The sequence below is a fragment of the Filicampus tigris genome, chromosome 14, assembly GCF_054856515.1.
Source record: "Filicampus tigris isolate MCC_2025a chromosome 14, RoL_Ftig_1.0, whole genome shotgun sequence".
NCBI lineage: Eukaryota > Metazoa > Chordata > Actinopteri > Syngnathiformes > Syngnathidae > Filicampus > Filicampus tigris.
The window spans coordinates 24,287,326-24,306,908 of NC_141230.1; the positions used below are offsets into that span (position 1 = coordinate 24,287,326).

The 19,583-nt window shown below is 45.9% G+C and overlaps 1 protein-coding gene across 1 annotated transcript in view; it reads left to right on the top strand.

Moving 5' to 3' along the window:
- The window catches only part of ttn.1 (titin, tandem duplicate 1), a 156,179-nt gene that overhangs the window by 129,488 nt on the left and 7,108 nt on the right, over positions 1-19,583 (top strand). The window contains 31 exon segments of the mRNA XM_086052164.1: positions 40-336; positions 535-1,122; positions 1,215-1,517; positions 1,601-1,897; positions 1,990-2,277; positions 2,368-2,673; positions 2,804-3,106; positions 3,182-3,487; positions 3,579-5,342; positions 5,462-5,755; positions 5,851-6,135; positions 6,223-6,522; positions 6,606-8,672; positions 8,764-9,066; positions 9,140-9,445; positions 9,577-9,867; positions 9,951-10,250; positions 10,526-10,831; positions 12,312-12,614; positions 12,780-13,061; positions 13,161-13,754; positions 13,862-14,149; positions 15,059-15,358; positions 15,440-15,742; positions 15,873-16,175; positions 16,270-16,854; positions 16,939-17,241; positions 17,426-17,725; positions 17,839-18,414; positions 18,506-18,811; positions 18,905-19,510. Coding sequence (XP_085908290.1) covers positions 40-336; positions 535-1,122; positions 1,215-1,517; positions 1,601-1,897; positions 1,990-2,277; positions 2,368-2,673; positions 2,804-3,106; positions 3,182-3,487; positions 3,579-5,342; positions 5,462-5,755; positions 5,851-6,135; positions 6,223-6,522; positions 6,606-8,672; positions 8,764-9,066; positions 9,140-9,445; positions 9,577-9,867; positions 9,951-10,250; positions 10,526-10,831; positions 12,312-12,614; positions 12,780-13,061; positions 13,161-13,754; positions 13,862-14,149; positions 15,059-15,358; positions 15,440-15,742; positions 15,873-16,175; positions 16,270-16,854; positions 16,939-17,241; positions 17,426-17,725; positions 17,839-18,414; positions 18,506-18,811; positions 18,905-19,510 — 13,953 coding nt within the window.

Here is a 19,583-nt window from a genome sequence, read left to right on the forward strand (position 1 = left end):
AAAAATGAACTGTTTCAATGGTCCACATTTGCGTCACAGAGGTGCCAAGCGTCCCCATGAAACTCGGAGTTGCAAATGTCACTAAAGACAGCGTGACAATTGCCTGGACACGTCCCGAGTATGACGGTGGTAGTAGAGTGAAGGGTTACCTCATTGATGCTCTGGAGAAGGGACAGACCAAATGGGTCAAGTGTGCCACAGTGAGGACCATGAGCCACACCATAAAAAGCCTTAGGGAAGGCGCAGAGTACTTCTTCAGAGTGCGAGCTGAGAACCATGCTGGACTAAGTGAACCAAAAGAGATGATTGTACCTGTTATCGTCAAGGAACTTCATGGTAATCTATCTTACATCTCTGTGAATGTATGATATGTTTTGTAATCTACAGCAAACTAAGATTCAGCACTCAATGTACAGTACATTGCTGAAGCTACTTTTTGTCTGTAACATCAAATATTTGAGTTTTTGCTTGCAGTATTCAGTTTTCTTTAAGTTTACTTTGCATTGCTCATCAGTTTTGCTTGAATTTCAACAGAGGCTCCAGAGTTTGATTTGAAGAACTACCCCAAGAATACGGTTTATGTAAGAGCTGGATCCAACCTTACCTTTGACATTCCACTTACTGGCAAGCCAATGCCTAAAGTGATTCTGTCCAAGAACAATGTTTTCATCAAGGGATCCAAAAGACTACTGACCGAAGTCACTCCCGAAAACTTAACTATCACCCTGAATGAAAGCATGGCAAGCGACGCTGGAAAATATGAAGTAACCGCCTCAAACCCTGGTGGTGCCACCAAGATCTTCATGAACTTCATTGTACTGGATAGGCCTGGACCCCCTGTTGGACCAGTAGAGATTGGAGAGGTTGGAGAGACTACAGTGTACTTGAAATGGTCTCCTCCAGAGTATGATGGTGGCAGTCCTGTTACCAATTATGTCGTCCTGAAACGGGAAACTAGCACTCCGACCTGGACAGAGGTGTCAACCAACATTGCAAGAAGCGAAATCAAGGTGATGAAGTTGACTAAGGGGGAGGAGTATCAGTTCAGAATTAAGGCTCAGAACCGCTATGGTGTCAGTGACCACATTGACAGCAAGTCAGTTGTGATCAAGCTTCCATTCAGTAAGTCGATGAGGCGCAATAGTTGTATTACAGTTAACCAATTAACTTTTTCAAATGTACCATTAACTCATATGCTATCATTTTAATTCCAGCCTTCCCTGGACCTCCATCCACCCCTTGGGTTAGTTTTGTGTGTAGAGATAACTTGACTGTCTGCTGGAACGAACCGGTAAGCGATGGCGGGTGTCCCGTGACCGGATATCATCTTCAGATGAAGGAACGGAGCAGTATCCTCTGGCAAAAGATCAATAAAACAGCAATACCAGGAAACCAGTTACGGGTCACCAACATCTGCCCAGGTCTCATCTACGAGTTCAAGGTGGCAGCTGAAAATGCTGCTGGTATCGGAAAGATGAGCAAGACGTCTGAAGAGGTGCTGGCTATTGACGCATGTGGTAAGTAGTACTTCTCATTCATATCATTCGTGCTTCCATTTACACCAATGTAATTTGGCACCCTTCTGACTCATCCACTACAGAGCCTCCTGCAAACGTCCATGTCACTGAAGTCACTAAGAACTCAGTCAGCCTGTCCTGGCAGAGGCCACCGTATGATGGCGGCAGTAAGATCACCGGCTATAGTGTGGAGAGGAGGGAATCAGCCAGTGGCAGATGGGTGAAGGCTAACTTCACAAATATCCTTGAGATGGGCTTCACAGTATCTGGGCTGAACCAGGACGAGTCTTACGAGTTCAGGGTGTATGCAAAGAATGCTGTCGGTTCTGTCAGTAATCCTTCTCTTATTGCTGGCCCAGTCACTTGTATTGATGCACATGGTGGGTGCTAATTTCCAGTCCTTGTCACTGTGATTGATCATGTTAAGTAAAACACAACACATTGAAAATGTGATCAATATTTTGTTGTGCAGGTGCTCCAGCCATTGACCTTCCTCCAGAGTATCTGGATGTGGTTCAGTACAAAGCTGGAACTTCAGTTAAAATCAGAGTAGGAATCATCGCTAAACCTCAGCCAAGCATCGAGTGGCTCAAAAATGGAAAGGAGCTTGTAGCTTCTTCATCCTTGTGTGTGGAAAACACAACCGACTCGTCAGCCATCCTGATCAAGGATGCAACCCGCCAACACACTGGCTCGTATGAGATCAAGATAAAAAACATCTTAGGCTCAGCAACTACCACAATTGCGGTTGAAATCCTTGGTATGTTGCCCCTTTTCTCGCATTTGAAACGTTTCTTCTCATCCTTCAGTTCTTTTTGTTAAATTATGGTCCCTTTTTATCTTTCCTTAGACAAACCCGGGCCCCCAGCCGGCAGCATTAATTTTAACCTCATTACAGCAGAGAGAATCACCTTCCGCTGGGAGCCTGTATGTGAGGCTGACCATGGTGGTTCCAAGGTGACGCATTACATTGTTGAGAGGCGTGAAACCAGCAGAGTGGTCTGGTCAACAGTATCAGACCGGCATGAGCAGACGTACATCTCCGTTGGCAAACTAGTGCAAGGAAATGAATATGTGTTCCGGGTGATGGCTGTTAACAAGTATGGTGTGGGAGAACCACTGGAATCAGAGGCTGTTGTTGCAAAGAATGCTTTTGGTAAGATTTGGAATGCAGGCTTATTTTCAGTTTGTTTCATAATCAAGCAAGGGTTATCTTGGGCATTCTCCTGTCACCAATCACAAAAGAGAAAGATATCACACATCTGTTCTTTATGTGTTTCCATCAGTAACTCCGGGACAGCCACATACTCCTGAGGTGAACATCATCACCAAGACTACAATGGTGGTGGAATGGGAAAGCCCGGGTGTGGATGGGGGTAGCACAGTTACTGGCTACTACTTGGAGAGACGTGACAAGAAGAGTTTGCGATGGATCCGGGTTTACAAAGAACCCATTCCTGACACCAAACAGACTGTCTACCATCTGACCGAAGGAAATGAGTACCAGTATCGTGCCTGTGCCATTAACAAGGCTGGAGAAGGACCCTTCTCTGATGTGTCCGACTTCTATAAGGCCGCAGATCCTGTTGGTAAGTGATCAAAGACACTGCTTCCAAATAGAGAATCACGGACCACCTGTGCCTATAAATTCGTTTGACTTACAGATGCTCCAGATGAGCCTTGCAAGCTGAAGGTGATGGATTCCACAAAGACCTCTATCACATTGGGCTGGTTCAAGCCAGAGTGGGATGGAGGCAGTGAGGTGACCAGCTACATGGTGGAGAAACTTGTGGAGGGAGAGGAAGATTGGGCGCTGGTTACTTCAAAGGGAGAGGTCAAGATGACCGAATATACTGTACATGACTTAAAGCCTGACATGAACTACTTCTTCCGAGTTTCTGCTGTCAATTGCGCAGGCCGTGGTGAACCTCTGCAGATGACTGAGCCTGTACAGGCAAAAGATATCCTGGGTAAGTGACTTTGCAGACTTGAGGAATGTATTTTTATTGTTGTAGTTTTTGTTTTGTTTTGTTTTAAAGTACCAAAACATCATTTTCACAGAGGAAGCCCAGATTGACTCAGATGTGGCCATGAGAACTCACTACATTGTGAAGGCTGGCAAGGATGTGGAGCTCTCTGTTCCTTTGAAGGGCCGACCGTCTCCTGATGCTTCCTGGAGCAAAGGAGAAATATGCATTGACAACAATCCCTCTTATGAATTCCACCACTCAGACACGACCACAGTCCTCGTTATGCGTGAGGTCACCAAACTCGACACTGGAAAATATACGGTCAAGATTGAGAATGGTGTAGGAGAGCCCAAGACACTAACCTTGTCTGTGAAGGTCCAGGACTCTCCAGCTCAGTGCAGGAACCTGACACTGAAAGACGTAACTCGTGGAAAAGTCACTCTTTGCTGGGAGACACCACTCCTCGATGGCGGTGCTGAAATCACCAACTACATTGTTGAGAAGAGGGACTCTTCAAAGAGATCATACTCTGCAGTAACAAGCAAATGCACTGAAACAACCTATACGATTCAAGATCTCTCTGAAAAGACATCCTTCTTTTTCCGTGTACTAGCAGAGAATGAGAATGGTGTCGGTGAACCATGCGAAACACTTGAACCAGTGAAGGCTACAGAGACACCTGGACCAATAAAAGATGTTTCTATGAAAGATTCCTCAAAGACCTCTGTCACTCTGCAGTGGCTTAAACCTGATTATGATGGCGGCAGCATCATCTCCGACTACATAATTGAAAAGAGAACCGCAGATGAGGACTGGGCACTGGGGGGAATGAGCCGACACTGTGAGTTTGAGGTAAAAAAACTAAAGGAGCACTCCGATGTGTTCTTCAGAGTTGCTGCTCGAAATGAGAAGGGTCAGGGTGACTTTGTGAAAATGGGCCCAATCAAAGTTATTGACTATGTTATAACACCTGAAGCAAGCCTTGCAGACTACCCAGATGGAAGAATCTGTGTTCGCTTAGGTCACAATGTCCATATTGAGCTGCCATACAGAGGTAAACCTAAGCCATCGGTCTTATGGCTGAAGGACAACCTTCCTCTGAAGGAAAGCGATCAAATCCGCTTCAAGAAGACAGACAATAAAGCCACGCTGATGATAAAGAATGTGAAGAAAGAGAATGAGGGTAAATTCACGCTTACTCTTGACAACAAAATCAGCAGAAAGTCCTTCCACATCCACGTTATTACCCTCGGACCCCCATCAAAGCCCCTTGGACCAATCCGCCTTGACGAAGTAAGAGCAGAAAGCATCATGATCTCCTGGGATGAGCCCAACGATGATGGTGGTGGAGACATCAACTGCTATACTGTAGAGAAGCGTGACACCTCTCAGCCTGACTGGAAGATGGCTTGTTCCAGGGTGGAGGGAACTCAGTTCAAAGTGCCCAACCTGGTCAAGGGTGTCCAATATCAGTTCAGAGTGTGTGCTGAGAACAGGTATGGTGTCAGTGAACACCTGGTTTCACAGATGGTAATTGCCAAGCACCAGTTCAGGCCCCCAGGGCCACCAGGCAGGCCTGTTGTGTATAACATAACGAATGATGGCATGACAATCCAGTGGGAGAAGCCTATCTATGACGGTGGTACGCCTATCCAGGGTTTCCATGTGGAGAAGAGGGAAAAGAACAGCATCATGTGGCAGAAGGTGAATGTGGTGATCATCAGAGAAACTGATTACAGGGTCATGGGTCTCATTGAAGGCCTTGAGTACTCGTTCAGAGTATACGCACAGAATGATGCTGGCTGCAGCCGAATGAGTGATGAGAGCAAGCCCATCATGGCTGTCAGTCCTGTTGGTGAGTTACGACTTTGCCCCCATAGGCTTACATCATGTAGCACAACTTGTACTTGAATGAATAATCTCTTCATGAGCTCTTTTGCAAAGAAAATCATAAACTTGACTTCTGTCTTGCAGATCCTCCAGGCCAGCCTGACTACATTGATGTGACTAGTGACTCGATCACGCTAAAGTGGGATGCGCCCAAACGTGACGGAGGTAGCAAGATTACTGGCTACAACATTGAGAAACGACAGGGTCAGGGTCGATGGTTCAAGGCAAACTTGACTGATGTCCAGGACTGCCAGCACACTGTGACTGGTTTGACAATGAATGAGCGCTATGAGTTCAGGGTGATTGCCAGAAATGCCATTGGTGTCGTCAGTCCCCCATCCAACTCATCTGGTCTGATTGTGGTCAGAAGTGAGAATGGTAAGTGAAGATAAGCCAGCGAGAGCCCAAAGTAAGAGATAGAATGATTATCACTTTATCATGAACTTAAATCATGACCTTTTCTTCTAAACCAGCTGCTCCTCACATTGAATTTGGCCTGGAGTATTTTGAGGGTTTGACTGTCAAAGCGGGTGACAACATCAGGGTGAAGGTGGCCATCACTGGACGGCCTGTTCCCAAGGTGGTCTGGTACAGAGACGGTGTGGAAATCACCAAAAAGATGATTGATATTATCACTGTTTCTGGATACAGCACTCTTTTCATCAGAGATGCTGACCGTACTCACCGCGGTCTCTACACCGTTGAAGCAATTAATGGTTCGGGCAGTAAAAAGGAGGATCTTCTGGTTCAAGTACAAGGTGTGCAGTTGATTCTGTTTATTACAGTGTATGTTTACAAGTGATTTATTACTTCTAACTGTACTCTAACTCTGTTATGTGATGCAGACACACCTGGAGAACCAGTAGGACCCATCATGTTTAGCAACATCTCAGAGGGCAGATGTACTCTGTCCTGGAATCCGCCAGAGAACAATGGCTGCTCAGAAATTTCACATTATATCATTGAGAAGCGTGAAACATCGAAGATCTCTTGGGCGTTAGTGTCTGATGACTGTCCCGAGTGCACGTTCACGGCAACCAAACTCATTAAGATCAATGAGTACCAGTTCAGGGTCTCAGCTGTCAACAAGTTTGGTGTTGGCAGGCCATTGGAATCCTGCCCTATTATTGCACAGTTGCAATACAGTAAGTCACGACTGACATTTTTCATTTGACAAAATAAGTTTTATTTTGGTCTTCACATCTTTCCTTTCACAATTTCTTAACAGGTAGCCCCGATTCTCCAGGCACTCCTGATGCCACAGAGGTCACAGGGGAAAGCATAACTTTGGCCTGGACTCCCCCAACATCTGATGGAGGAAACCCCATTCATTATTACATTCTGGAAAAACGAGAGAAGAAGACTGCCCGGTTCTACAAGGTGCTTTCAAAGAAACCCATCACTGAATGTGCTCACAAGGTTTCTCATCTTACTGAGGATATGGAGTATGAGTTCCGGGTCATGGCTGTGAATGATGCTGGTATTGGATCTCCGAGCAATATCTCCTTGCCCATTAAAGCTGTTGAGCCAAAGGATATCCCCTGTGCTCCATCTGTGGTCTGCGTGTCCGATTCCACAAATACCTCTATCAGTCTGGAATGGACCAAACCTGCAGATGATGGCGGTTCTGATATCCTGGGCTACATTGTTGAGATGGCTAAGGGTGATGAACTTGAGTGGAATAGAGTAAATCAGGAGTTAGTGGTAGAAACAGGGTACACTGTGGCTGGTCTACATACTGGGGTTGAGTACAAGTTCCGTGTTGCTGCTGTAAATCAAGTCGGAAGAGGTGAGGACAAGGCAACTCTAGAACCGGCTCAGGCCATTGATAGACTCACACCACCACAGGTGGATATTGATGGCGCCTTCAAGCAAACACATATTGCCAAGGCAGGAGGTTCAGTGAAACTAAGTATCCAATTCAGGGGGAAGCCTGTCCCTGTTGCCACCTGGTTGAAAGAAGAAGGAGCACTGAGTGCGATGTCAGAGGTCACAACTGCGGCGGGCAGCAGTACTCTACATATTGAAAACTGCACTAGAAATGATTCAGGCAAATACACTGTTAACCTGGAGAACAGCAGTGGTAGCAAGGCCATTACTTTCACAGTGAAAGTCATGGACACTCCTGGAGCTCCTCAGGCTTTAGCCTTCCAAGAGGTGTCCAGAGGCTCAGTCACACTTGCATGGCAGCCTCCACTTATTGATGGCGGAGCACGAATCCACCACTATATTGTCGAGAGGCGTGAGGCAACCCGTCGCACTTGGCAACAGTCTGGGAGCAAATGCACTCAGAATGTAATGAAAATCCAGGACCTCCTGGAAGGAGTGCCATACTTCTTCAGGGTCTCTGCAGAGAACCAGCATGGTGTCGGTGAGGTGTTCGAGATGACAGAGCCTGTCATTGCCACTGCTGAGCCAGCACAGCCAAAGAGAATGGATATTGTAGACACCACAGACAGCTCAGTGTCACTGAGCTGGCTGAAGCCAGAGCACGATGGTGGAAGCCGTATACTGTGTTATGTCATCGAGGCTAGGCCGAAAGGGACCGATAAATGGGTCGTGGTTGGCAACACCACAAACCTCTCCTACGTGGTCGAAAAGCTCAACAAGGGAGATGAATATCACTTCCGTGTGAAAGCTAAGAATGAGTCTGGCCTCAGCAGACCCAGGGAAGCTCCAGCACCAGTGTTGGTCAAAGAGCCTTACATTGAACCTGCAGCTGATCTCAGTGAGATCACCAATCAGCTGATCACATGTAGATCTGGCAGCATCTTCACAGTTGATGTTCCTATTAGCGGGAGACCTACTCCCAAGGTAGCCTGGAGGCTGGAGGAGATGAGGCTGAAGAACTCTGAAAGAGTTTCCATTAAAGTAACAAAAGACAGAACGAGCATATCAGTCAAGGATGCCATGAGGGGTGATGGTGGAAAATACTACCTGACCCTGGAGAATGTTGCTGGAACCAAGACCTTTACTATCAACGTAAATGTTATAGGAAGACCCAATCCTCCAGTGGGGCCTGTTGAAATCTCGAATATCACCTCAGAATCCTGTGTCGTTAACTGGGATGCACCAGAGGATGATGGCGGCACTGACATTACCAACTACATTGTGGAGAAGCGTGAATCTGGTTCCAGTGCCTGGCAGCTGATCAACTCCAGTGTGAAGCGCACATCTCTTCATGTCAGTCATCTGACTAAGTACATGCAATACACTTTTAGGGTCTCTGCTGAGAACAGATTTGGTATAAGTAAACCAACTGAGTCTGAGACTGTCACTGCAGAGCATCCTTACAGTAAGCCTCAATTCCTAAATCTCAATGACAATAACACTTTTGATCATAAAAGTCATGAATCACTAATAAACTTCACATTTGACTCTTGTAGCACCTCCTGGACCCCCAACAAGGCCATCTGTCGTTAATATCACTGCCAACACAATGACCTTGAAGTGGGAGGAGCCCTATCACGATGGCGGCAGCAAGGTGACAGGTTACTGGATTGAGAAGAAAGAGAGGAATAATATTCTCTGGGTGAGGGAGAACAAGATCCCATGCTTTGAGTGCTTTTATAAGGTGGAAGACCTTGTTGAAGGCCTTGAGTACCAATTCCGAGTTTATGCCATGAACAATGCTGGTCTGAGCAAGGCCAGTGAAGCCTCCAAAGGAGCACTCGCCCAAAACCCTGTTGGTGAGTGCTTGCCCCCGCAAACATCGATCAATTTCGACCTATGACTAACACAAGTCAACATCTATGTTTTTAGATCCACCAAGCAAGCCAGAAGTGACAAATGTAACCAGGACCACAGTGTCGCTCAAATGGTTGGCTCCGCTTAATGATGGTGGCAGTCCAATTGTAGGATACATTATTGAACGTAAACCATACACTTTGACTGGTGAGGGCCGCTGGCTGAAGTGTAACTACACGAATGTGACAGACACTTTCTACACTGTTACCGCCCTGGGAGAAGGAGAACCCTACGAGTTCAGAGTCATTGCTAAGAATGCCAACCAAGTCTTCAGCACCCCATCAGATACCACTGGCTCTGTGCAGTGTAAGACTGACTTTGGTAAGCTGTTTTAGTTATTTGTGATAAAATACAACTCACAAATCACCAAAAAATCAGATGGCACATATGTGGCAAATACCCAGGCTGACCGCGCATATACAACTAGTGTGAATGTTTGTATATTGTGACAGAACCTCCAAAGGCTCAGCTGGACGGCAAACTCCTGTCTGAAGTTGTTATGGTGAGAGCTGGGTCAGATCTGGTTCTGGACGCTGCAGTGGGTGGCAGGCCTGACCCCAAAGCTTCCTGGTCCAAGGACAACAGGGAACTGGAGTTATGCGAGAAGTACCACCTGCAATACACATCCAACCGGGCAATGGCTATCATCAAGTTCTGTGACAGAGATGATACTGGAAAGTATATTCTCACTGTTAGGAATGTGAGTGGAACAAAGACTGTTGAAGTCAATGTCAAAGTACTTGGTGAGTAGGCGTACATTCTATTGGTAGATAAAATCCCTTTCAGACTAGAAGACTGCTAACAACACAATGATGAATGTTTCTAGACACCCCGGGAGTGTGTGAAGGCAGCATCGAGATCAGCAAGATAACTGAGGAGTCGTGCACTCTCAGCTGGAAGCCTCCTTTGGAGGATGGCGGTGATGATGTGTTCCACTACCTCGTGGAGAGGAGAGACACCAACAGACTTAACTGGGTTTTCATGCATGACGAGTGCAAGGAACTGACCTGCAACATCACCGGACTTTTAAAGAACACAGAATACTTGTTCAGAGTCCGGGGAATCAACAAGTATGGCACTGGAGTCCCTCTTCTTTCTGAGCCCATGATCGCCAGAAACACTTTCAGTGAGTGTCCCTGTCCAACCGTTGTAAAATGTGTGTGATATACATTTCTTTTGGGGAAGGGTTAGGTTTGTCATTTGCAGTTGAAGTTACTGCTAATGATTTTCCTTAATGTAAATGACTGGTTTGTTGGACTGCAATCAGCGCGCAGTGGCCCAATTACATGACTGTAACTCTCCATTCCACATTGCTACTGGCCTGCCTTACAGCAATTATCATTATTATAACCTCAGCCTGCTGTAGTTGTTGATTTAAACCTTAAGACCGTCTTCTTACAGCTGTGCCAACTTCACCGAGTGCCCCAGAAATCCTGGTATCCGGAAAGGACTTTGCAACCATTGAGTGGCTGAAGCCCGAGAGCGATGGTGGCAGTCCATTGATCCACTATTTGGTTGAGAGGCGCGAGAAGAAGAGTGCCCGCTGGGTGAAAGTGAACAGGAGTGGAGCACATCTCGACACGACACTGAAGGTGTCTGGTTTGACCGAAGGCAACATATATCAGTTCAGGGTGACGGCCATCAATAAGGCTGGAGAGAGTGAACCTAGTGAAGTTTCTCTGTATGTTGTCTGCAGAGAGCCAACATGTAAGTTCAATTTGGTCCCAGTACCCCACCAAACAATAATAGATTGATCGAATGATGTTAATTCTGTCTCTTATTTATGATTGAAATCGTTGGTTCTTTTATCTCAGACTGTTTTTTCAGTTGTGATTTTCCTGACATGTTGACAAAAGACTGTCACCAAATCATGTCAGGTAAATAACAACCTAAAGAGTTGTCTGACATAAAAGAGCTAGGGCTGTCAAACGATTAAAAATTTTCATCAAGTTAATCACAGCTTAAAAAATAATTTATCGTAATTGATCGCATTTCGAATTATCTCCAAAATATGCCATATTTTTCTGTAAATTGTTGTTGGAATGGAAAGATAAGACACACGATGGATATATACATTCAACATACTGTTCATCCATCCATCCATCATCTATACCGCTTATCCTCACAAGGGTCGCGGGCGCGCTAGAGCCTATCCCATCTGTCATCGGGCAGTGGGCGGGGGACATCCTGAATTGGTTGCCAGCCAATCGCAGGGCACACAGAGACAAACAAACATCCGCACTCACAATCACACCTAGGGGCAATTTAGAGTGTCCAATCAACTTACCATGCATGTTTTTGGAATGTGGGAGGAAACCGGAGTACGCGGAGAAAAGCCACGCAGGCACGGGGAGAACATGCAAACTCCACACAGGGAGGCCGGAGCCGGGATCGAACCCACGACCTCTGAACTGTGAGGCGGACGTGCTAACCAGTCGCTCACCATGCCGCCCCATACTGTTTATATGTAATGTATTTTTTTATTACAACAAATCCTTATGAGATTAAAATTATTAACATTCTTTCTGTAGTAGACAGTATTTTTATTCACTACAAAAACAAAAATGCAAAAGGGCCTCAGAACAGTGACAGAAATATTTCAAATGTGTGCAAACAAAGTGTGTGAGTGTGTGTAATGTACACTTTTATGTGGGGCCCTTGTAATATTCTAAGAGTTTATGTTTTCCGAGTGGTCCCTGAAGTGCACAGGAACGTGATTGCCACATATGTTATGCTGTGCTATGCTCTAGGTGGTATCAGCACGTCGTGTGTTCCTCCTTTAAATTGACTTTATGAACACAAAACAAGACAGCCCTCTTCTCTACTCATCCTCAGTCGCTGAGGCAAACCAATTTATTCAAATTTCTGAGATTTAAAGATGCCCTCTTCTTTCGAAATGCGTCTTTATACTGCTGCGCGCGACACGGGTCCGCTCTGCCGCTCACTGTGCACTTCTGATCGGGATTATGCATCGGCGGTCATTCTGCGCATGCGTTAAATGCGTCAAATATTTGGACGCGATCAATTACAAAATTGAATTAACGCCCGTTAACGCGTTAAATTTGACAGCACTAAAAGGAACCAATGATTTCAATAATATATTCACAAATTGGTGACACAGCAACTTTGCATCCAAGCAATTTTGACCATGATGGCTGCTTTTAAGATCTGTCTTCCCCCGTCTCAGGCACCCCATCTACCCCCTCTGTACCTCGGATCACTGACACCCATGCTGACAGCATTAGCTTGGCTTGGTCTCGCCCTGTGGAGGATGGAGGAGCTGATGTGCTGGGCTACTTATTGGAAATGCAGGAAGCTGGTACAGAGGAGTGGACAAAGGCGCATGAGAAGACACTGCGTACTTCAGAACACACGGTGACCGGACTTTGCTCAGGCAAGAAGTATTGCTTCAGAGTGGCCGGCGTCAACATCAATGGCACTGGAGACTTCAGTGAGCGATGTGCTGAAACAGAGCCAGTGGAGAGAATTGGTATGTTACCCATACGATCATAATATCATTTTCTCTACTGCTAAAGAAGAAAGCAAACGTTGAACTTGGCAAATCGGCAACAGACCGTAGAATAATATTTGGTTTGACATTTTTTACATGAGCTACGGCTCAGCAACCACATTCATCATTACCTTGACCCAATAGAAACTCCTGACTTTGAGCTCCATGATGATCTGAAGAAGACCATCTGCCTGCGTGCTGGCGGTTCTCTACGCCTCTTTGTAAATATTACTGGCCGTCCTGCTCCGACAATCACTTGGAGCAAGCCTGGCATTGACCTTAACAGCCGGGGCTTCATAGAGGTCACCCACAAGTCAACCACACTCATTGTTGATAAGGTCCACCGATATGATGCTGGAAAATACACACTGGTGGCTGAGAACTCTGCTGGGAAACAGGAAGTCTCTATTCTGGTCAAAGTCTATGGTAAGTTGACCACCAAGTTCATGTTAAAAACTAGATACGCCATGTTTCAGACAATTTAAGCATGCCGTATCTATCGTCTACCACTTTTTCTAATTCTAGACACACCAGGACCAACGGGACCAATCAAAATCAAGGAACTGACCAAAGAATATGCCATCATCTCTTGGGATGCCCCAACTGTTGATGGCGGCGCCCCTGTCAATAATTATATTATTGAGAGGCGCGAGGCCTCCATGAGAGCCTACAAAACTGTTACTTCCAAGTGCAGCAAGACATACTTCAAGATTGATGGCCTGATAGAGGGCATGCTGTACTACTTCCGAGTTCTACCTGAAAACATTTATGGCATCGGTGAGCCTTGCGAGACACCGGACGTCATCCTGGTTTGCGAGGTGCCTGACCCGCCACGCAAATTGGAGGTGATCGACGTCACCAAAAGCACAGTTTCTTTGGGCTGGGAGAAGCCTGAGCACGACGGAGGCAGCAGACTGACCGGTTACGTTGTAGAGGCCTGCAAGTTTGGTACTGACAAGTGGATGAAGGTGGCCTCGCTCAAACTAACCGACTATGAGCACACGATTGAGAAGCTAAATGAAAAGGAGCAGTACTTGTTTCGAATCAAAGCCATCAACAGTCGAGGTGCCAGTGAAGCAAAGGAGCTTGTTACACCTGTGACTGTACAAGAACAAAGAGGTGACCAGCATAGTCATAGTTTTTGGGGTTTTTCGTCAAACATATGCGGCTAAAGTGTGATGAAACATGTTTTTAGCCTTCCCTAAAGATTTAATTTTTTTTTCCAGTCATGCCTGCAGTGGATTTCACCAGCCTTCCCCAGAAAGCCATTAACGTTCTGGCCGGTAAAACCCTGGAGCTGGACCTACCGATCATCGGCAGGCCTCCTCCGTCTTGCTTCTGGTTCTTTGGTGACAATAGGATAAAAATCACAGACCGTGTCAAGATCCAGAGCACTGGCAAGTTTTCCAAACTAACCGTTTCTGACACAACCATTGACGACACTGGAAACTACACCCTGGAGTTGAAGAATACTGTTGGTGTTACCACCGAGGTCATCAAGGTTGTCATTCTCTGTAAGGAAACCCCCGCAGATGGACCTAATGTTTGATTTGTTCAGATATATTTTGGTGAAATATGGACAGAAGTGGGTAGAAGTACATGTGCACTACCATAGCTGTGTGTGGATACAGTTCTATGCGGGAAAGAGCATACGGCATGTAGGCAACTCCAAAAGATGCACATTTGACAGTTTGGCTAACTATGACCATTAAACTGTTAGCATATGCACGGCCAAACCAAGTAGACAACAACAGAAATATCTACAACTTACCATAACGTGTTTCTCAAGCTAAATGTTGAGCTTTTTTAGGCTGAAATTTACACGTTAGGCCAGACATTGACGACGGCTCCTTATGAAACTTCTTTTTTTGTACACTTACATGTGAACATTGGCTTAGTGTGACGCCAGGGGCATTCTTCTTGAAATTTAGATGCAAGTTGTGGCACTATCCACTTGAGTAACTTTGACAAGTCCGCAAAGACCGTGTGCGCTCATGGCTCTGGCTCTGTTTGATTGGCGAAATGGAGACAAACGCCACTAGTGATTACATTTGATTGGTGAACAAGCAGGGTTAGGGTCCAAGTAGGAAGTTTCACTGACAGCCCCCCAGCCCCCCAAAAATCGTTGACCGGACAAGCAATAAATGAATGAATAGATACAAATTAAAGCAGCAAACGGAATGAAACTAATGGAGTAATGGTACCGTTCCTTCTTATCATATAAACGGCAGTCCAAACTTCCATCCAAAGTATTCTGGCAAGTACAATTTATCGCAAGAGTTACTTGAGTTCATGTAACCAAGTAAATGTAGCATGTTACTCTACCCACTACTGAATATGGAAGATATGTAACCTGATTTTATACAGGAAAAGAAATGTGGTTTGAATGATTTTTGCACTGATACACAATCATTTTCTCTCAGCCAAACCTGACGAACCAAAAGGACCAATCAGATTTGATGAGATTGACGCCACCACAGTCACCTGTAGTTGGGATCCTCCTGTGAGGGACGGTGGGGCTCCCCTCAGTGGCTACGTGGTGGAGCAGCGAGATGCCCACAGACCAGGCTGGGTGCCGATTTCTGACTCCGTCAGCCGAGGCACCTTCAAATTTGAGAACCTGACTGAGGGAGATGAGTATGTCTTCCGTGCGGCTGCTGTGAATCGCTACGGCACCGGAGAATTCTTGCAGTCTGAGATTGTCACCTGTAGGAGCTTGAAAAGTAACACCTGTTTTTGTATTCCATAAGTATATGTGGTCATAACCCCTGACAGAAGGCTAACATGTTCTCACTCCTTCCCAGATGTGTCTGGAACTCCTGGCCGACCAACCATTTTCGATGTTTCACGTGATGGCATGACTGTTGCCTGGAACCCACCAGAAGAGGATGGTGGGCTGGAAGTTTCTGGTTATATCATTGAACGCAAAGAAGTCAGGTCTGACAGATGGGTGCGTGCCAACAAGAATCCCGTCACCATGAATAGATACCGCTCGACAGAGCTAATTGAAGGCTTAGAGTACGAACACAGAATCATTGCAATCAATGCCCGCGGATTAAGCAAACCAAGTTTGCCTTCTAAACCAGCTGTGGCATCAGATCCCATTGGTGAGAGACCAACAAAACCCAAATGAAATGTTTCTTTTTTTCTATATTCTAAGTATTAGCAATGTTTTGATTATTTTTCACATAAACAGTTGAATCCATCAAAACTTGAATGTACTTCTGTCCTTGTCAGATCCACCTGGTTGCCCACAGAACCCTCGGGTCACAGAAACCACCAAGTCATCTGTATCACTGGCTTGGAGTCCCCCCGATGATGAGGGAGATGCAAGAGTGGATGGGTACCTCATTGAGATGCAGAAGGTGGGCACTATAGCTTGGCGCAAATGCAACACCACGCCCTCTCTGATCTGCGAGTATACACTGACCAACATGCCACAAGGAGAGGAGTTCAAATTCCGAGTACTGGCCTGTAATGCGGGCGGTTCTGGCGAGCCTGCCGAAGTTCCTGGAACTATCACCGTCACAGAGATGTTTGGTAAGCTCAGACAAGAATGAACATTCAAGGTATAATCAACGTGTTGTTTTCAAGGAACAAAATGAAAAGTAACTGTTGAACTTTGGTTCTACAGAATCTCCCGATTGTGAACTTGAGCTGAAATACAAAGATGTGTACGTAGTCCGTCATGGTGGAGTGGTCCGGCTCTCTCTTCCCATCAAGGGTAAACCTCACCCTACCTGCTCATGGTCAAAGGACAGTGCAGCCTTATCAACCAAAGCCATGGTTGTTTACACTGAAGACACCAGTGAACTTGTGATCAAAGGAGCCGAGAGGAGTGACTCTGGTGTGTATGAGCTTCTTTTGGAAAATAAAGTTGGCAAGAAGAAGGCCCAAATCAAGGTTAATGTCATTGGCCGTCCAAGTGCTCCAGAAGGACCTTTAGTGTTTGAGGAAATCCAGGCCAACTCTGTTAAGGTGTCCTGGAAGGTGCCCAGTGATGACGGCGGTGCAGAGATCCTCGGTTACATCGTTGAAAGAAGAGAGGTTACCAGAAATGCGTGGTACACAGTGGACAGCAGGGTGACGGATAATCAATTGGTTGTCAAGGGCCTAAATGAAGGAACAGAATATCACTTTAAGGTTACCGCTGAGAACTCTTTTGGTAGTGGTCCATCTCTGAAGTCGGAGCAGCCGCTGGTGCCCAAGACTCCCCTTTGTAAGTATTTGTGTTTTTTCCATCGTGTACCAGAATCAACTCAACAAACTTTGATGAGCCAGGAAACTCTCGTTTGCAAAATAGGTCCACCGGAGCCTTCCGGCACACCACCGGAGATCATGGATGTCACAAAAAGCTCTGTGGCACTGGCATGGTCCAGACCAAAGGACGACGGAGGTTCTTCCATCACGGCTTACTTAATTGAGTACAAGGAGGTGTCTGCGGAGCAATGGTCTCGTCATCCCACCAGGATTCGCTCCACCATGTTTACCCTGTCTGGACTCACAGCAAATGCAGACTATCACTTCCGTATTTTTGCTGTCAATGACATTGGTGAGAGTGAGGCTGGACCTGTGTCAGACACAGTCACGTGCAAAGATCCATTTGGTGAGTCATCATATTTGATGGAAGTCAGAAGCATAAATGGATGATTAACCATGAACCACCTTCCTTCCAAAGACATGTCCTCTAATTTGTATAAAGAATACAAATCCCTCATCTTACTCACTCCCTTTTGTTGCAGGGGTTGATAAATACATCTGACTTTGTTTTGCTTGTTTGTACATTGCAGATAAGCCAAGCCAGCCAGGTGAAATTGATACAACAACTGTGACTAACAACTTGATCACCATTCGCTGGCAAGCTCCAGAGTGTGATGGTGGAAAAGAAGTCCTGGGCTATTGGGTGGAATGCAGGAAGTCCACTGAAAGCACCTGGAAGAAATGCAACAAGGAAAGGCTGAAAGAACAGGAGTTCTGCATGCGTGGTCTGGCTGAAGCTACTGAATATGAGTTCAGAGTATTTGCTGAGAATGAGACTGGAACAAGCAGGCCTAGACGGACAGCCACTTGCATCAAAACTAAACTGAGTGGTGCGTATGCTGATAGTTGATATGAAAGTATCAATTGTACAGTTGGCACAAAATAAAAAGCCACTTGTTAACATTTGACATTTTGTGTATTTCTCCGCTTGGTATTTATATAGTTGAAACGAAACCAAGTCTGAGAAAGGAAATGGATGAAGTAACGGAGAAGCTGGGACAGCCTGCTGTCATGAAGTGTCAGATTATTGGCAGGCCTGTTCCTGAGATGAGGTGGTACCACGCGGGCAAGGAGATTGTGGAGTCCCGCAAATACGAGATGAGCTCTGATGGTCGTAACCACTCCCTTTCCATCATGACTGACCAACAAGAGGATGAGGGAGAATACACCTGTAAGGCCACCAATGATGCCGGAGAAGCAGAAACAACAGGAGTTCTCATACTGGAGGCTGCTCCGTCCTTCCATTCTGACTACCCATTGAAGAGCACCTACTACGCTGGTCTGGGAACAACTCTACGCATCCACGCTGTGTACATTGGGCGTCCTGTGCCAAAGATTATGTGGCTCCAAGAAGCAAAGACCCTGGAAAATTCAGAGGACATCAGCATCGAGACCACAGAGCATTATACCCACCTCATTATCAAGAATGTGCAGCGCAGAATCCATGGAGGAAAATACAGAATCAGACTGCACAACCACTTTGGAAGGGCCGATACCGCATTCAATGTTGAAATCTATGGTATGGTTTTGTCGTGACACCTCAGTCGGTACTAGGTTCGCCTTTGAAAAAGTGATGATAATCACTATAAACCTCATCCCTGTGTTTGCAGACAAACCTGACATCCCTCAGGGTCCCATCGTTCTGGAGGCCCTCCTGAAAAACTCTGTCATCATCAGCTGGAAGCCTCCCAAGGACAACGGTGGCTGCATGATTACCAACTACATTGTGGAAAAGCGCGAGGACAAGGAAGGAAGCGAGTGGGAATTGGTGTCGTCATCCATTAATGGCACATCATGTCGGGTGCCCAATCTTACCGACAGTGCTGGTTACTTTTTCCGCGTATATGCCCAGAATCGCTATGGCAACAGCGAGCCACTTGAACTCATTGCACCTGTCCTCATTAAGAGCCAATTGGGTTTGTTCAACTCACACCATAATATTCAACTAAATCAGACAATGTTACCTGTTATACTGACAAAACGTTTTTGTTTGTTTTTTTTGTCCACAGAGAAACCATCACCGCCTCAGGCAATAGTTGTGTCTGGAATCACCAAGGATTCCTGTGTGGTTTCCTGGAAGCCTCCACTCAATGATGGCGGCTCCAAAATAAAGAGCTACTGCCTTGAGAAGAAACAAAAGAAGGATAAGAAGGAATGGGGTGAATGGACGCCCGTGACTACAGATGAGATCAAACAGACAGTCTTTTCCGTCAAACACTTGTCAGAGGGCATCGAACATGTATTCCGGGTGAAGTGCGAGAACCTTGGAGGACAAAGTGACTATAGTGAGGAAACTACATCCATTGTTCCCGCCACAGCTGTTGATGTTCGAGCGCCCGCTTTCAAGGAGGAGCTGAGGAACATAAGTGTCAAACACAAGAGCAATGCAACACTCGTCTGCAAGATCACAGGTCAGCCAAAACCAGTAATCAAGTGGTTCAGACGAGGAAAGGAGATCCATTCGGATGGAAAGAAGATCAAGATTCAAGAATTCAAGGGAGGTTACCACCAACTGGTCGTCGCTGAGGCTGATGAGGAAGACTCTACTGTGTACCAAATCAGGGCCACCAACCAAGGAGGTTCCATCTGTGCTACCGTCTCTCTGGATGTTGAAAGTAAGAATATACTGTATATCAGTATACTATTTTTTACAATTTACATGATCACTTTTTCTAAACAACAGATGTT